Source organism: Macrotis lagotis, chromosome 7, assembly GCF_037893015.1.
Source record: "Macrotis lagotis isolate mMagLag1 chromosome 7, bilby.v1.9.chrom.fasta, whole genome shotgun sequence".
NCBI classification, from domain to species: domain Eukaryota; kingdom Metazoa; phylum Chordata; class Mammalia; order Peramelemorphia; family Peramelidae; genus Macrotis; species Macrotis lagotis.
The window spans coordinates 183,841,282-183,860,399 of record NC_133664.1 but is presented as its reverse complement, the minus strand read 5'-3'; the positions used below and the strand labels follow the sequence as shown (position 1 = coordinate 183,860,399).

General features: G+C 37.9%; 1 protein-coding gene across 2 annotated transcripts in view; it reads left to right on the top strand.

The window, feature by feature from the left end:
- BMAL2 (basic helix-loop-helix ARNT like 2) overlaps window positions 1-18,494 on the top strand; it is an 87,266-nt gene extending 68,772 nt beyond the window's left edge. For both annotated transcript variants that reach the window (XM_074194192.1, XM_074194191.1), the window contains exons 15-16: window positions 6,333-6,441; window positions 13,730-18,494. In XM_074194192.1, coding sequence (XP_074050293.1) covers window positions 6,333-6,441; window positions 13,730-13,866 — 246 coding nt within the window. In that variant the 3' untranslated portion in view covers window positions 13,867-18,494. The remainder of the gene's footprint in view (window positions 1-6,332; window positions 6,442-13,729) is intronic.
- The last annotated feature ends 624 nt before the right edge of the window (window positions 18,495-19,118 follow it).

Genomic DNA, 19,118 nt, shown 5'->3' with positions numbered 1-19,118 from the left:
TAATGTATTTAACATCTGAGGCTATTGTTTACAGAGAAAAGGGCAGACTTGAATTGGGGATGAGAGCTTCCTCATTCAATAAAATCAGTCCAGTCCTCCTTCTCATCCTCACATCAACTCTTCGAGGTAGGCATAATATAATTAATAATAATATTATGAATAAATTAAAAATTATAAATAATATAAGTAATAATATACAGGTATACATATATAATACAATTATTTTATAGAGGGGGCAATCAAGTCAACTACAAGTTAAGTGACTTGACCATGATAAATCAGCTAGGAAGTGTCTGAGGAAGAATCTGAACTCCAATCTTTTTTTTTTTTTGCAAGGCGAATGGGGTTAAGTGGCCTGCCCAAGGCCACACAGCTAGGCAATTATGAAGTGTCTGAGTCAGGACCTGAACCCAGGTACTCACAACTCCAGGGCCCATGCTCTATCCACTGCACCACCTAGCAACCCCACTCCAATCTTCTTGACTTTGAATTCAACTCAATTCACTGTCACCCAGATGCCTTTGATGGCAATAAAATTCCAGGATAAGATAAAATAAAAGCTGGGCACTCTTGGAGAGCAGTAGAAGCCCCTGACCTGGAAGTTAGAAGAAATGTATTACAGTCCTATTTTTTAGCAGAATTTCTTAGCACTTACTAACTGTGGGACCTTGACAAAGACACCACATCGGTAAGAGCTTCAGTATCAATTCCTGCTCTATCCACCTCACAAAGTTATTGTAAAATTATAAAGTGATAGGGGCGGCTAAGTGGCACAGTGGATAAAGCACCGGTCTTGGAGTCAGGAGTATCCGGGTTCAAATCCGGTCTCAGACACTTAACAATTACCCAGCTGTGTGGCCTTGGGAAAGTCACCCAATCCCATTTGCCTTGCAAAAACATAAAAAAAAGATTATAAAGTGATTTCTAACCATGCTGATCTATAGAAATGTGAACTGAGGATGTTGTTTTTTTTCTTTTCCTTTAGGATTTCCTATATGGCTTGTTCACTTTCTTTTTATAATATTACATGTAAATTCTCTGTAACTTCTTGTGTTAATCTGAGGATACTGAGGTTCAGAGAATTTTTTTTTAGCTTCGCTAAATGGTACAACAGTTGACAAGATGGGCATAGGGGATCCATAGTAGCCACGGGAAAGTCACTAAGCCTCTCAATGCTCTCTAGGCAATTCTTTAAAACTTTAAATTACAGAGGAATCACCAGTCTCCTTAGATAAGGAAATTTCCTCCCCAAGAAATCACAGATCTGAGTAACAGCAACTCCAGTGGTATTACTTAGAGGCAATTTGGATAAAGTGCTGCATCTAAATTCAAAGCCAACCTCAGTCATTTACTAGCTGTGTCAACCTAGGCAAGTCACTTAAGCTCTGTCTATCTCAGTTTACACAATGGTAAAATAAGAAGAAATAAAACACATATATTAAGTGCCTATTAAAATAAGAAGGAATAAAACACATATATTAAGTGCCTATTATGTTGCAGGTAGAGCATCGTTTTGGGGGGGTTTGGGGGGGGTTGCAAGGCAATGGGGTAAAGTGACTTGCCCAAAGTCACAAAACTAGAGAATTATTTAGTGTCTCAGGCTGTATTTGCCTCAGGTCCTCTTGACTCTAGGGCCAGTGCTCTATTCTCTGTATCACCTGGCTGTCCCTCCATCTTCTTTTTTTTTTAAATATTTAATATCTATTTATTCTCATTATGTACAAATAATTTTTTTATACATTAATAAATATTCTTGTTTAAGAGTAAACAAAATACCCCCTCCCCTCAAAAATATAGACTCGCTTGAGCGATAAAGTAAAGGGGAGAGAAAAAAATTAAAATTAAAAAATAATAGTAATAATTGTAGGTATGGCCAGGTGGCACAATGGACGGAGCACCAGCCCTGGAACCAGGAGCACCTGAGCCCATATCCGGCCCCATACACCCAACACTCACCCAGCTGTGTGACATGCAAGCCACCCCAACCCCAATGCCCTACAAAAAACAAAAAACAAAAGAAAAAAAGACCCAAAATAAAATAAAATAGTAATAATAGTAGGGGTGGCTCGGTGGCAGACAGAGCATTGGCCCTTGAGCCAGTAGCACCCGGGTCCAAATCCGGCCTCAGACACCCAACAATCACCCTGCTATGCGGCCCCAGGCAGGCCACCCAGCCCCATTTGCCCTGTACCCCCCCTCAAAATAATAATAATAATAATAATAATAATAATAAATGTGCTTGAGTCTTTGTTCCAACACCAACAACTCTGTCACAGGTGGATCACATTCTTTATGATAAGTCCATCGCAAAAGTTACTTCCATATTTTTCCACCATTGCCATTGCTGATCGCAACTCCCTCCTTTCATATTTCTCCACTACCATGTACTATATTTTCTCTCTCCTTTCACTCTGACTCTGCTGTAGGGTAGCTGAGTGGCGCAGCAGACAGATCCCTGCTCCTGGAGCCAAGAGCCCTGAGCCCCCATACCACCCCTTAGGCCCAGCATCCACCTGGCCCTATGGTCCTGGACAGGCCATCCAGTCCCAGCCCTTTGCAAGAAGTAAAAAAGAAAATGTGTTATATCTGACCACTGTCCCCCCATGGTCCATCCTCTCCTCCATCACTCACATCCCCCCCTTCCCCCTGTCCCCCCACTTATTCTTACTTCAGATGCCTATACCCCATTGAGTATATTTGCTGTTTCTTCTCCTAGCCACCTCTGATGAGAACAAAGATTCCCTCATTCCCCCTTGTCTTCCCCCCTTCTATATCATTGCAATAGCTCATTGTAATAAAGAAAATTCTGATTATATGAAATATCTTGGCCTATTCCCCCTCTCCTTTTTCTTTCTCCCATTACATTTCCCTTTTTTCTATTGACCTCATTTTTACACCATATTTTATCTTCAAATTCAGCTTTCTCCTGTGCTTCAACTATACAAGCTCCTTCTACCTGCTCTATTAACTGAGAAGGTTCATATGAGTATTATCAGTATCATTTTTCTATACAGAAATACATGCAGTTCATCATCATTAAGTCCCTCATATTTCCCCCCTCTCCTCCAATCTCCATGCTTCACCTGAGTCCTGTATTTGAAGATTAAACCTTCTGTTCAGCTCTGGCCATTCCAACAGGAACATTTGAAATTCCCCTGGTTCATTGAAAGTCCATCTTTTTCCCTGGAAGAGGACATTCAGCCTTGCTTGGTAGTTGATTCTCAGTTGCATTCCAAGCTCTTTTGCCTTCCAGTATATTATATTCCAAGCCCTACGAGCTTCCAATGTAGTTGCTGCTAAGTCCTGTGTGATCCTGACTGCAGCTCACAATATTTGAACTGTGTCCTTCTGGCTGCTTATAATATTTTCTCTTTGACTTGGGAGTTCTGGAACTTGGCTATAATATTCCTGGGGGTTGGTTTTTTTTTTGGATCTCTTTCTTGGGGAGATCAGTGGATTCTCTCCATTTCTATGTTGCCCTCTGCTTCTAGAATATCAGGGCAATTTTCCTGTAATAATTCTTTGAAAATGATGTCAAGGCTCTTTTCCTGGTCATAACTTTCAGGTATTCCAATAATTTTTAAATTATCTTTCCTAAATCTGTTTTCCATATCAGTTGTTTGTTTAATGAGATGTTTTACATTTTCTTCTAATTTTTTATTCTTTTGGTTTTGAAGCATTGAGTCCTGATTTCTCATAAAATCAGCAATCTCCCTGAGTTCTATTCTTTGTCTGAAGGATTTGTTTTCCTCAGAGAGCTTTCTTATCTCCTTTTCCATCTGGCCAATTCTGCTTTTTTAAAGCATTCTTCTCCTCAATAACTTTGAACTGTTTTATCCATTTGACCTATGCTGGTTTTAACATGTTATTTTCTTCAGCATTTTTTTTTTGGATCTCCTTGACTAAGCTGCTGACTCCATTTTCATGTTTTTCCTGCATCTCTTTCATTTCTTTCCCCAGTTTTTCCTCTAACTCCCTCACTTTATTTTCAAAGTCTTTTTTGAGCTCTGTCATGGCCTGAGTCCAATTTCTGTTTTTCTTGGGAGTCTTTAGATGCAGATACCTCCTCATCTTCAGATTGAGTGTTTTGATCCTTCTTGGGATCACAGGCAAAGTATTTCTCAATGGTGTTCCTTTTTTTCTCTCTGCTTAATCATTTTCCCAGCCTGAGCCTGGTTTTGGGGTGCTTCCTGAGATTTTGGGACACCCCCACAAGGATCCCCACATATGAAGCTCTGTCCTCCCTCCTGGTCTATGAATGACCATAAGCGCCCCCCTCTGCCATGGGGCTGAGGTAGGGGAGGGGCTGTTCTATGGGGGGACCTAGACTGCGATCAGGATCTGAATGTGGTCAGAACCCCAGAATCCTGTTCTAGGGACAGAGGACAGAGCTCTGCAGTCTCTCTTCACTCCCCTCCCTAGGCTCAGTGCTCATGCCCTGGGGGCTCCTGCTTACTGGCTCTGCCTGTTTCTAGTTCCTGGGTCTGGGCTGCTTCAGCCATGCTGCTTGCTGTGTGCCCTGAGGGCTGGGCTTCATGTGCTCACCCTGGCAGAGGTCCCCTCCGCTGTTCCCCCAAGTTGTGCTTGATGTTCCCCAGCGTGTAGGTCAGAAAACTGCCCCCGCTGCTGTGAGCCACAGCTCCCAGAACCCTGGGGCTGCCTCTGGGAGGCTGAAGTTCCTTCGCTCTGGCGGGCCACCCCTCTGGTGGGCTGCCAGGCTGAAGTTCCTTCCCTCTAGTGGGCCACCCCTCTGGTGGGCCGCCCCTCCAACCTGGTGGGGCCGAGCCTTTATGCTCTTTTCCAGGTTACCTTGGGTTGGAGAATTGCCTCACTGGATCCCTCTGTGGGTTCTGTCTCTCAAAAATGTAGTTAGAGTCCTTAGTTTATAAGTTTTGCTCCAGAGCAACTGAGAGAAGGTCCTCTGCTGTCACCATCTTGGCTCCGCTCCCCCCAAAGTATGATATTCTTAGAAGCAAAAGTGAATTGACACAGAAAAAAAAAACCAAAATAATGTAAAGATGTAAGGAAAAAATAAAATGGACTTCAGTAAAAGAGAAGAATTAAAATAATTTCTTAAAAAAAAAATCCAGAGGTAAGCAAACTGACCAAAAAGCAGAAAGTAAAATATTTTCAAATAGTAATGAAATAATAAAAACAATTTTTTAATTTGCTGAGGACAAGTAAGTTCATGAATGTGGAAAAATACAAGAGTATTTTTGTTGATTTTCTTTAAAAAAACCCTATATATTATTTGATAGAAAATGAGAAATTAAAGTATCAGTGGGCTAACAATTTAAGAAGTAAAAAGGTACAAATTTTTATTAGGAGGGAATTGTAAGGGAGGAGAATAGGTACAAGAAATAAATTTCAAAGAGGAAATCACATTCTGTCATTAGTAAATCAATATCAAATAATCAACCACGTACCTATGTTCCAGACACTTTTTAAGTACTAAGCTAGGTCATGAAGTGGATAAAAAACTAGCTCTGGAGTCAGGAGGACCTGAGGTCAAATGTGGCCTCAGACATTTGACACTTACTGTGTGACCCTGAGCAAGTCACTTAACCCTGACTGCCTCTTATCCAGTCATCCTGATCCACATTCCAGAAGACTCCAGAGAAGTGAGGTGTCCTCAGCATAGCACCCTGTCACTCAAATCCGGTTTGTCATGACTTCACCTCCCTGATATCATGGTCTTCTTTGAGAACAAAGATCTTCTTTGAGAACATCATCACTTAATACTAAGTACTTAGAACTAATATATATACATATACATATATATGTATATATATATATAATAATTAGATAATATAAATTATATACAAATATATAATTTAACATAATAATAACTAGATAATACAGGTGAATACTTTTTCAGAAAAGTATAAAGGAAAGGGTGGGATACCCATCTACTCCCCATCCATTAGGTAATGACTGATCAGGTCTCAAAAGGAGAGGAAGATGAGAAACTTCCAGTTCCTTGTTTCCTGCCTTTGAGATGATAAGAAGACAGATGAAAACATCTAAGTGCTTTGTGCCCAAGCATTATGAAATCTTTTTGATCATTCTGTTTCTTTCTCTAAGATAGTATTTCACCTTAGTAGGCTCATAATACATTTGATTTTTTTTCATTACTTCCTGTCTTAATCCTGAAGTAATTGTCACATGAAGTATTTATTATTCATGTTCCTTTCTATATTAATCTCAAACCACCCCCAATCTTCCCTTCTGGGTTCCCTATCCACCCACCCACAATTATACTTCCATCAAGGTTTTGATTTCATTTAATTGCAAAGCTTACTTACCATTCATTTTTCCTTTTATCTTTCTAGGTGCCAAACAAAGAGCTGATTCAGTTAAGTTCTTCTGAAATAGGAAACCATGAGCCTTTGGAGCAAAACCTTGGCGTTATTTCTTTCTCCAGCAATGAACCACTGCTCAGTAAGTTGCCTATGGCTGCTACTGATCATTTTCATTCTACAAAGACACTTTATCTATGACTAAAACTTTAGGTCCAGTAGACCTCTCTAAAGGAGAACCTTCTGTTGAAAATATCAAAATCATCCCAAATAAACTTTTAAAAAATCTTATTTTATTTTTCAAAGGATTTTAAAGAGGTCTACAACCTCTAAGTTTAAATATCATATAAATATATATGTATATATTTAAATATACACATGTATATTATATATATTTAAATTAGCAGCAGATGAATTTAAATGTATATGGGCTGGATTTGTGTATACATCCATGTTCTTGGTCAGGAGCTTCCTGTCCTAATGCAGATTGGAAACATCTCTGAAACATACTCTTAGAATGCCTGGGGCACTGGAAGTGAAATGGTTAAGTGACATAAGGATTTGTATTATATAATGTGCTGGTATATGACAGAAACTTGACTTGAATATTGGTCTTCCTATCTCTAAGACCAGTTCTTTCTCCAATATGCCATGCTATCTTTGGCCTTCATTTATTCAATGAAATGGCTGAAATTTAAGTATTCTTTGTCAATGGCAAATTTCCTGGTTTACCAATTTAGTAACCCCATTAAAAAAAATTAGGTTAATCTGTCATGACCTGATAAACCCATGCTGATGCTTCATGGTCTCTGGTTCCCTTTTATGATGCTTATAATACATTCTAGAATTTTGCTAAAAATTAAAGTGGAGGGAAATGATTTTCCCTATTTTCCCACTTAATTGATGTAGCCACAAAAGGGCTAGAATACAAACAAAGGATTTCAGTGAGGTATTAAACTAAAAATAGTTGTCTATCCGGTGAAACACTTTATGGTTAAGATGATTAGGAAGGGGGCAGCTGGGTGGCACAGTTGATAGAGCATCAGTCCTAAAGTCAAGGAGGACCTAAGTTCAATCTGCCCTCAGACACTTAATAATTACCTTGCTGTGTGACCTTGGGCAAGTCGCTTAACCTCATTGCCTTGCAAAAAGCCAAAAAATAATTAAAATTAAATTAAAAAGCTATAATTTTTTTTTAAAAGACAATTAGGGAACAAAACAATTTGCTAAAATGTCAAACTAGTCATGCCCAAGCCCTGGGGAACAGGAGGCAATCAAGACACCTGTGAGGTAAGGCTTCTGTACAGTGGGAGGAGGCATTGATTCATTATTTGAATACTACTGTCACCTTCACCCATTCTTTCTTAAATATTGGGATATTTTCCAGTCCATCATCCTATGACTTCTCTTGTACTCCACAATTTTGAGAGTAGCTCAATTATCTTCAAGCTCCTACAGTATTCTGAATTCAGTTCATCTTGGCCTTGAACTCAAGGAGGCCAACTAGATAATAATAATAGTGATAATGAAATATCTATATGCCACTTAACTTTCGCCAGGCATTGAGCTGAGAGCCTTTTCATTTCAACCCAGGAGGTAGGTACTATTATTATCACCATTTTTACAGATGATGAAACTGAGGCAAACTGAGATTAAGTGATTTAGAATTACACATCTAGTAAGTCTGAGGCTGGATTTGAACTCAGGTTTTTCTGACTACAGCCTGGCACTCCATCTACTGTACCACCTAGTTGTTCTAGGTATTATCTAACTATCTTCTTTCTCCTTGGTAAAAAAAAAAAAGGTACTCTCTAATAATCTTTCCACTTATCTGCATTTTAAATTCCTCATAAACCAATATACTCTCCATAATGGAAATAAAAAATAAAAAAAATAGAAGCAAAATAAAGTGTTAAGTAGTTCTCCTTTCTTTCTATTTTCATTGTTCCTTCTACATCAGGTTGCTATCTTTCTCTTTCTCTCTTTTTAAATTATGCTTTAGTCCTTCATAAAGAAAAAAACTTCCCCTTGTCATGTAAGCTTTCATTGCTAGCTTCAATTCATTCTGGACTTAAACTTTCCAGCTATTTTTAAGTTTATTGACATATTTTTGTTTTTCATTCTGCTACCTGTTCTAACTTCTTCTAACTTACCATAAAAATTATGCCAAAGAAACCTGAGAAGACTTGTTTGAACTGATACAGAGTGAAGGGAGAAAAACCAAGAGAACAATTAATGTAATGACTATAATGTTATATAGGAAAACATCTGTAAAAGACAACTATTTTGTGAAAACCACTGACATACATAAAAATGAAATAAACTGGATAATAATAAAAGACTCTATTATTAAATTATCAAAAACTTATTCAGTGCTAGTTGATCAGAAAGTCTGAGATGATTGACTAGAGATGCACAAGGAAAGACTTTTATTTTAAGGAAGAATAGAGTATTATGCAAAGTTACTACTGTATTGCTTGACTATATTTTTTACAAGGGGAATGAGTGGCAGGATAGTGATGTCCAAAATTTTTTTAAAAAAAGTATCAGTGAAATGTTATAATACACAAAAAAGAGAGCAGGAATTAATTCAGAAGGGGTCACAAATAAGTAAGGGAATGAGTGAAGGGATAGTGATAACCAAAACAAAAAAGAAAAGAGTATCAGTGAAATATTAAAACACACAAAGAAGAGAGCAGGAGGTTATATAGAAGGGAGCACAAATAAGCAGGGCAGTGTTGAAACTGCCATAACAGTATTTAAATTTAATATATACTTTCAAAAACCAAAACCTAGTCAGTAAAACTAACAATATAATCAAAGTATGATATACAAGCCTTCTTGTTTTTCCTTTTGTATAAGGAACTATTCATGTTTTTTTTTAAATAAATAAAACTTTCCCTTTTCCTCATTGGAATAATTTGTCTTTGTACATTCAGAATTTCATTTTTATGAGCATACCTTCACATTTGAGTCAAATTCCTTTATAGAGTCTTTCTTTTTTTTGTATTTATTTATTTTTTAATTTATTTTTTATTCTCATTTTGTACAAATGTTTTTCTTTACATTAATAAAATATACTTGTTTACAAGTAAACAAAATACCCCTCCCCCCATTAATATAGATAGACTTGCTTGGGCAAAAAAGTAAAGGGGGGAGAAAAAAAGATTAAAATTAAAAAAAAAATAATAGTAATAATTGTAGGTATGGCCAGGTGGTGCAATGGACAAGGCACCAGCCCTGGAGCCACGAGCACCCGAGTCCATATCCAGCCTCGTAAACTCAATAATCACCCAGCCATGTGACATGCAAGCCACCCGATCCCCACTGCCCTGCAAAAACCAAAAAGAAAAAAAAAGACCAAAAATAAAATAAAATAGTAATAATAGTAGGGATGGCTGGGTGGCAGACAGAGCATTGGCCCTTGAGCCAGGAGCACCTGGGTCTGAATCCGGCCCCAGACACCCAATGATCACCCTGCTATGTGGCCCCAGGCAGGCCACCCAGCCCAACTTGCCCTGCACCCTCCCCCCAAATAATAATAACAAAAAATGTGTTTCAGTCTTTGTTCTAACACCATCAACTCTGTCATGAGTGGATCACATTCTTTATGATAAGTCCATCACAAAAGTTACTTCCATATTTTTCCAACATTGCCATTGCTGATCGCAACTCCCTCCTTTCTTATTTCTCCACTACCATGTACTATATGTTCTCTCTCCTTTCACTCTGACTCTGCTGTAGGGTTGCTGAGTGGCGCAGCAAACAGATCCCTGGTCCTGGGGCCAAGAAGCCCTGAGCCCCCATACCACCCCTTAGGCCCAGAATCCACCTGGCCCTATGGTCCTGGGCAGGCCATCCAATCCCAGCCCCTTGCAAGAAGTAAAAAAAGAAAATGTGTTATATCTGACCACTGTCCCCCCATGGTCCATCCTCTCCTCCTTTATTCACATCCCCACCCCTTCCCCCTGCTCCCCCCTCCTTCTTACTCCAGTTGTCTATACCCCATTGAGTATACTTGCTGTTTCCTCTCCTAGCCATCTCTGATGAGAGCAAAGGTTCCCTGATTCCTCCTTGCCTCCCCCCTTCCATATCATTGCAATAGCTCATTGTAATAAAAAAAAATCTTATGTGAAATAGCTTGGACTATTCCCCCTCTCCTTTTTCTTTCTCCCATTCCATTTCCCTTTTTTTCTTATTGACTCCATTTTTACACCATATTTTATCTTCGAATTCAGCTTTCTCCTGTGCTTCAACTATAAAAGCTCCCTCTACCTGCTCTATTAATTGAGATGGTTCATATGAATATTATCAGTATCATTTTTCTATACATGCAGTTCATCCTCATTAAGTCCCTCATATTTCCCCCCTCTCCTCCAATCTCCATGCTTCACCTGAGTCCTGTATCTGAAGATCAAACCTTCTGTTCAGCTCTGGCCATTCCAAAAGGAACCTTTGAAATTCCCCTGGTTCATTGAAAGTCCATCTTTTCCCCTGGAAGAGGACATTCAGCCTTGCTGCGTAGTTCATTCTTGGCTGCATTCTAAGCTCTTTTGCCTTCCGGTATATTATATTCCAAGCCCTAAGAACTTCCAATGCAGTTGCTGCTAAGTCCTGTGTGATCCTGACTGCAGCTCCATGATATTTGAACTGTGTCCTTCTGGCTGCTTGTAATATTTTCTCTTTGACTTGGGAGTTCTGGAACTTGGCTATAATATTCCTAGGGGTTGGTTTTTTGGGATCTCTTTCTCCGGGGGATCAGTGGATTCTTTCCATTTCTATTTTGCCCTCTGCTTCTAGAATATCAGGGCAATTTTCCTCTTTGAAAATGATGTCAAGGCTCTTTTCCTGATCATGACTTTCAGGTATTCCAATAATTTTCAAATTATCTTTCCTAAGTCTGTTTTCCATATCAGTTGTTTTTTTCAATGAGATATTTCACATTTTCTTCTAATTTTTCATTTTTTTGGTTTTGAAGTATTGATTCCTGATTTCTGGTAAATTCATCAATCTCCCTGAATTCTATTCTTTGTCTGAAGGATTTATTCTCCTCAGAGAGTTTTCTTATCTCTTTTTCCATCTGGCCAATTTTGCTTTTTAAAGCATTCTTCTCCTCAATAACTTTTTGAACTGTTTTATCCATTTGACCTAAGCTGGTTTTTAGCATGCTATTTTCTTCAGCATTTTTTTGGATTTCCTTGACTAAGCTGCTGACTTCATGTTCATGTTTTTCCTGCATCTCTCTCATTTCTTTTCCCAGTTTTTCTTCTAACTCCCTCATTTGATTTTCAAAGTCTTTTTTGAGTTCTATCATAGCCTGAGCCCAATTTATGTTTTTCTTGGAGTCTTTAGATGCAGGAGCTTGTGCTTCCTCATCTTCAGACTGAGTATTTTGATCCTTCTTGGGCTCATTTGCAAAATATTTCTCAATGGTCTTCCTTTTGTTTCTTTGTTCATTTTCCCAGCCTAAGCCTGTTTTTTTGGGGTGTGCTTCCTGAGCTTTTGGGACACTCCCACAAGGGTCTCAGTGTGTGAGGCTCTGTCCTCCCTCCTGGTCTGTGAATGACCATAAGCGCCCCCCTCTGCCACGGGGCTGAGGTGGGGGGAGCCTGCTGTTCTATGGGGGGGGGGGGGGGCCTAGACTTCTATCAGGATCTGAATGTTGTCAGAGCCCCAGAGTCCTGTTCCAGAGGCAGAGGACAGAGCTCTGTAGTCTCTCTTCACTCCCCTCCCTCAGCTCAATGGGCTCATGCCCTGGGGGCTCCGCTTACTGGCTCCACCTGCTTCTGTTTCTGGGTCTAGGCTGCGGAAAGACCAGGCTGCTGGCTGTGTGCCCTAAGGGCTGGGCTCTACGTGCTTGCTTTGGCAGAGGTCCCCCGCTGTTCCCCCACTTTGTGCCGGTGCTCCCCGGGGTGCAGCTCAGGAGACTGCCCCGCTGCTGTGAGCTGGGGCTCCCCTATAGAGTCTTTCTAATGGAATCTGCAGTATCCTTTTGTTTTGCTTTGTTTTGTTTCTTCCTTTTTATTATTTATTCTAATAATAAATAAAATAATTTTCAGCATTCATTTTTGTAAAGTTTTCTCTCTCCCACCCTTCCCTCTCCCTTACCCTAGGATAACAAGTGATCTCATATAGATTATACATGCATTACACATAGTTTCATATTAGTCACACTATGAAAGAAGAATCAAAACAAAAAAGGAAAAATCACTTGCAAGAAAAAGCAAAGCACAATTTTTTTTAGATTTTTTTTTTTTTGCAAGGCAATGGGGTTAAGTGGCTTGCCCAAGACCACACAGCTAGGTAATTATTAAGTGTCTGAGGCCAGACAAATTTTTAAAAGGTGAAAATAGTATGCTTTTATCTTCATTCAGATTCCATAGTTCTTTCTCTGAATATGGATGGCATTTTCCATCACAGGTCCTTTAGATTTATCTTTGATCTCTGTATTTCTGAGAAGAGCTAAGTCTAATAATTGACCATTGTACAATGTTGCTGTTAAGATATACAAAGTTCTCCTTGTTCTGCTCACTTCTCTCAGCAACAGCTCATATTTCAGACTTTTTCTGAAATCTGCCCACTCATTGTTTCTTATAGAGCAATAATACTCCCCTGTATTCATATACCACAACTTGTTCAGTCACTCCCCAATTGATGGGTATACCCTCAATTTCCAATTCTGGCCACTGGACCCAGATGGCTCAAGAGGATAAAGTGAGGCTGGGGACTTAGCACAGCATCCCTCTTACAATAATCCATTTCATGTGCTTGTCACGGAATCACCTCCCTGATGTCATGGTCTTGCCAACACAAAAAGGAGTACAGGTTGCTTTCAATGAACTTTTTGAAGTCCACTCCCTCCCAAATTTGGAATGCACATCAGCCCATACCTCACTTTGCCTTCTTTGTGCATTATCAACAATGGGAGTGATCACAGCCCCTCAAAGTTCTTTTCAATTCTACTTCAGAATGCCTTTGTAGTTTTCTACATTTTCCAAACAAGAAGTCAAGAAGAGAAGTCAAACTATTCTATTTTTAACAAAAGAAGGATGGGGCCTCTAACTACTGCCCAGATAACTGAAGTCTCCCAATAGTATTGTATCATTCCTTTATCCCAGCCTAAAAATGTGCTTCTAGAATTCCTCATTTGTTGCATCCTTGTGGGTTTGGTGCTCTGTACTTTATTCTTACCATGACATTGCTCCTGTTTCTCTCCACTATTATTCCTCTTCCAAATATCTAGAAGCTCTCTTATGCTTCTCCCTTCCATTTGCAGAATACACAGTAAAAATATATCTTCTTGGTAATGCTGGACCACCATGCCTTTTATCCAATCTCTCCCCCTTGTTGAATCAAGTATAATATTCTCTTGCCATATTATTCTATTGAATCCTCTTAATTTACTCTTTGTCTCTTTTAAAATTTGTTAGGTGACAACACACAACTGGATTTTGATGCAATGTGTGAAAATGATGACACTGCCATGGCTGCCTTCATGAATTATTTAGAAGCAGAAGGAGGTCTGGGGGATCCAGCTGACTTTAGTGACATCCAGTGGACACTCTAGCTCCTGTCCTCTGCAAATGACTGGAGTGTAAAAGTGTTTCATATACAACTGTATAGTCCTCAGTACTGTATTAATACTAGTTTTACCTTTCCTTCAAGTTATTGATCTACTGACTTGTACTGAATTGCAACTTGCTGATGAAGGAATAGGTGAAACGCTGCCGTTTTTCCACCATTAGAAAACCTCAAAGTTTATTATTAATCCTTTGTAAAATGAGATTGCTTATACCTATGAATTAGTTATTTTATGTTACAATGTCCTTATTCTCCCATACCCACAAAATGTGCATTATATTAAGTATCTGTGCTCTATATATGACATTATTTTTTTTGTGTGTGATATTTGAGTTCTTGATTTATATGAGGTATTTTTCTTTTGGGGCGAGGGGGGATCATTGATAAGGGCAAGCTTGTGTTATTGGACATGTTTTCAATACTTGAGTGTGTCACTCTGAATTAATGATGGGGTTTACAGGCTATAAGGACAAGGTGAGTACCACCATGGTGCTGTTTGTGGCTCAATCACACAAGATATTTATGCCTACTTTTTAGGCTAGCATAAGAACCAAATCAAGAAATTAGAGGCTGATGCTGGTCCTCTGAAATAGATTCAGAGAAGAGGAGTGCAAAGAGCACATTTAGAATCAGAGGATCTGAATTTGATATCCAGTTCTTTAGTATCTGTCTATATGATTTTAGGCAAGTAACTTCATCTTTCCATTTCTCATCTTACTCATGTTTAAAATGGCAGGCTTAAAGCCAGATTGTTTCTAAGTCCCTTCTAACTCAAAATCCTATGCTTCTGAGTAAAATTACTCCTTTTTTTTGTTTTTTGCAAGGCAGGGGGGTTAAGTGACTTGCCCAAGGTCACACTGCTAGTTAATTATTAAGTATCTGAAGCCACATTTGAACCTTCTGACTCCAGGGCCAGTGCTCTATCCATTGCGCCACCTAGCTGTCCCTAAAATTACTTCTTAATCAAAGTTTGCAAAAAGTATTGAGAAATTTCTTGTTTTATTCACAGGTTTTTAGTTGTTTTGTTTTTAAGGTGCCTTCAAGCCAGGCTGTGAATTTTTTTCTATTCATAAATCAATAGATTCTGCTTTACAAAATATTCCTACTGTCAATTTTGGACGAGAAATTATTATAAATGAATTTTAAAGTTGGAAGGTATCTTAGTGATCCTTTCTCCTTATATAAAGAAACTGAGGGCCAGAAAGATTAAGATTAAGTAACTTGCCCCATGTATAGATTAAGCAAGTCATCATGAAAACTATTTGTACAGAAAGTAATTACTTATGACTTTCCATGTTGAGAAAGGAGTGGACCTCACTCACCAACCCAGAGCCTGGGTAATATCGTCATTATATCCATGGGGATAAGTTGTCGCCATTTCTCATCAGAGTAATATAAAAAAAAAAGCACCATTTTTAGACATTGAAGTTGGATAAGAAACTCAAGTTTAAAAAAAACAAGTAGATAAAGTTGTTCTTGGAATCAAGGCGACATGAAGTCAAGCCCCACCTACAGCACATACTACCTGTATGACCCTGAGCAACTCACTTAATTTCTCCACTTTCCAGGCAACTCTCTTAGTTTAAGACTAAGTTTCAGGGCAATTGCCAAGACCTTGACAAAGAGAGTTTCTTTACTGGAAGTAAGTAATTAATCATTGCTGATTAATTGATTAGAAGAGGGAGGTCCCTATACAGATAAGATCAAAGATTCATACAATAGAGTATGTTATTTTTGGGATTCATTATTAAATTAATTAAGGAGAAATGTTTAGGGGTACCTCTTTAGCCTTTGAGGATGATTTTGTGGAAAGTAACTTCCTCAAAAACTTCCCACTGAGGAGATGGAACCTTGACTTAGAAAGGCTAATATTAGGCTTGACTCTGTGGGAGGGGATATATATGTTCTCATGTAGGCTCTAAATTTCCATTTTTATAAAGAGAAATACAGAGTACTGTAAGTTTATGAGTAACAGTATAGACTAAACAAAACTTCTCTTGAACTATAAAGATAACATTGCTGTGAGGGGGGAAAGGGCCAGCCCATTTTCAGGCACAGAAAATCTTGAGAGGGATCTGTTTAACCTGGTACAACCTGAGCTATAGTATCAAGACAAATGGTGGTCTAAAGGATCCCATTGGCTTGGTGAGTTTACCCAGGGCTCCAGTGTTTACCTCAAAACTTAATGAACCCAGCTAGGACATGGTTGATTTGAATGGTCATGATGAGTAACTTCTTGAAGATGCCAGAACATGAAGCAAGGTTTTCAAGTGTGGAAGATCCCTGCTTTACATACCTACCATAAAACTTTTCCTCCATCAAAAGTATAGATTTTCATATGGGCCATTGGGGAAAAGAACAATTATTTTCTGGAGTAATTAGTAACAATAACAACTAACATTTATATAATGCATTAAGGTTTGCAAAGCACTTTACAAATATACTCTCATTTTATCCTCAACACTGAAAAATAGGTGCTATTTTTATTCCCATTTTACAGATGAGAGGCTAAGAGAGACTGAGTTGTCTGGGTTCACATAGAAAATAAGTGTAGATGGATTTGAACTCAGGTCTCATTGAATCCAGATTCAGCACTCTTATCCAGCATACTTAGCTGCCTCTTAGTTGTTCACCCTGTACTTGAGTACAGTATTGCACAGGACAGACCTCTCGTATGTCCTCTGGCTCTGGAACCAGAAGCATTTGCTTGAATGTGCACAGTATAATATTGTTTTATCGTGGCTGGTAGGGGGATTTTTCTAGAAAGGTGCATTTAACTACATGTTCCTGTTTAAAAGAAAGTAGGATATTTAAATGATTTCAAATTTATTATTTTTTCCTACCACAGATGATGTATATGTTCTATTTTGGTGGAAAACAACATACTACTTTATAGTATACTGAAGATTAGGGTAGAAAAATGACTGAATTAAAAGTCAAGAAATCTGTTCTGGTACAGTTAAATTGTCTATGTGACCTACAGCAAATCACTCAGAGCCTCAGTTTCTTCATTAATGAAAACACTTGGTCAGAAAAGATGATCTTCAAAGTCACAGGATGAATTCAAAGCTTTTTGGGTCTGAATCCAGTATATTGTATGAAAGGATTATATTATTCAGGTGAGCCAAAAGAATAGCTCATACTATTTACCTGTGAATAACAGTTCTGTGAAACATTGTTCTCTGTAGAGTTGGTTAATTCTTGTCCTTTGTTATTAAGGAAGACCAAAATGACATCTCTATGTAGAATAGACTTCATATGTTACATAGTCAGGATATAAATTCATAACTATTCATGCACCAAGTTTTTGTAAAAGAATTTCTAAAATTATAGAAGATTAAGCCATCTGAAAATTATCAGACTTTTTTTTAACAGGATGGATAGATGAACAAATCAAATTTAGGGTGTGTAGCGTCTTTTAGTAGTGAATTTGCTTAAATGTAATTGAGAAAAAAAAAGAAAAATAAAAAAGTGACCTTAAAACAGACACTTAGGTAAACAAAAGAAGTTAAAGGAAAGTCTTAAGAATTCTATAAGTTATGTTATATTTACAGTAATGAAAACCAAAAAATATAGATTTGGTGATGATGATCATAGTATTCATCAGGTGTATATTTGTGATACAGACATGTAAATATGCTTAAAAACTAATTTTTAGAGCATGTGTTTCATTTGCAATCGTTATTTTTCAACACAGGTGACAATTATACTCTAGAAGTAAAGATTAGATTTATCTACTAAGTTTACATTAGTGAGCAGAACAGATAGAGCTCCTAGAAGGAACTTGTACCCCCTAAAAGTCATTCTTAAAACAAATACTAAGTTAACCACTAGATCATTTTTATGTATAGTGCTTTATTTTTTTTTAATTGGCAATTTAATTTACCCAGGCAGATGGGATACTACAAAGGTAGTTGTGACTCCTTTATATATTATAAATTTATATCTGGTAGTTCTGAGTTAAACTTTCACTGTGCTATCTTTAAAAATAATGGATATTTATATTTTGTGGAACATATTTGCTGAGAAGAGCCTAGATATATATATATACTAGGCATTAAAAATAACTTGATCACATGTTGAGATAACCTTTGGTCTGTTGAAACTTTTGCCTGGGATAAGTTTTTTCATACTTTATCAATTAGAAAGTAGACAATGTAAGGGGCAACTAACTTACTCAATTTTTATTTTAGGCCAGTGTTTACCTAACTAATTTGGCCACAGATCACTTTGGCATTTGATATATTTTTGTCCCTAAAGGCTGGTCTGACAGTATGAACTACCCCTAGACTAAAGAAAAATTAGGGACTTTTGAAATAGAAAAAAGAAAATTAAGCCTATTTTCATACCCCAATATTGTCACGTGTAAATAGATATTTTTGATAAATGGTTGCATTTTTAATATTTTAAAGAGGAAAGTGTTACTTGGATTGATATACTCTGGCAGAACCCCTAGTCATATCATGCTGAATGCTAATCAGTATGCAGGTCTAGTTTAGACTTTCCTTTTATACGTTTCTTAGCTCTTTTCTGATTCACCTGTATTTATGTGTTTGTACTTACACATATGCGATCAGTAATGGAAAGGCAAAATTAAACTATATTTTATAAAAATTCTGGCCTTGGGTGATTTTTTTAAAAAATATATAAAAGAACTATATTCATCTGGAAAACGCACACCATTATTATTCCTCCTAAATGGAGGACAAAGGCTGGAAGAAAACTTTTTGCTAGGGAACAATAAATTATACATAACATCTGAACAGCAACAGACACACTTGAAATCTGAAATTATCTCATAGATCAGCTATTATCATCCTTTTGTTCCTCTCTGAATACCTATCACTCCCCTCATCGTCTATTAAACTTCCTCTTTTCTCCACAGGTCTTTATTTGTTCTTCTCACCTCTCTCAGATCTCTTAGATGATCTCACCTTGTATTTTGCAGAGATTAAGGCCATGGGTTATAAACTATATCCTCCCATACTCCAGAAGCTCTGGACATTTCCTCCTCCTCTTATCTCCTTCTTTGTTCTACTCATGGGATGCATTGGCCCTTCTCCTAGTCTTCTAGGATCCTATTCCAGTTTTTCCATTGATCATTCTCAGTCTCTAACTTATTCCTTCCTTGCTGCATGGATTTCCTAAAATCTTAAAAAAGTTGCCTCACTGGGCAACAGGAACATCCCTTCATACTATCTCTCTATACCTCACTGCTTTTTCTCTGCTAAATAGGGA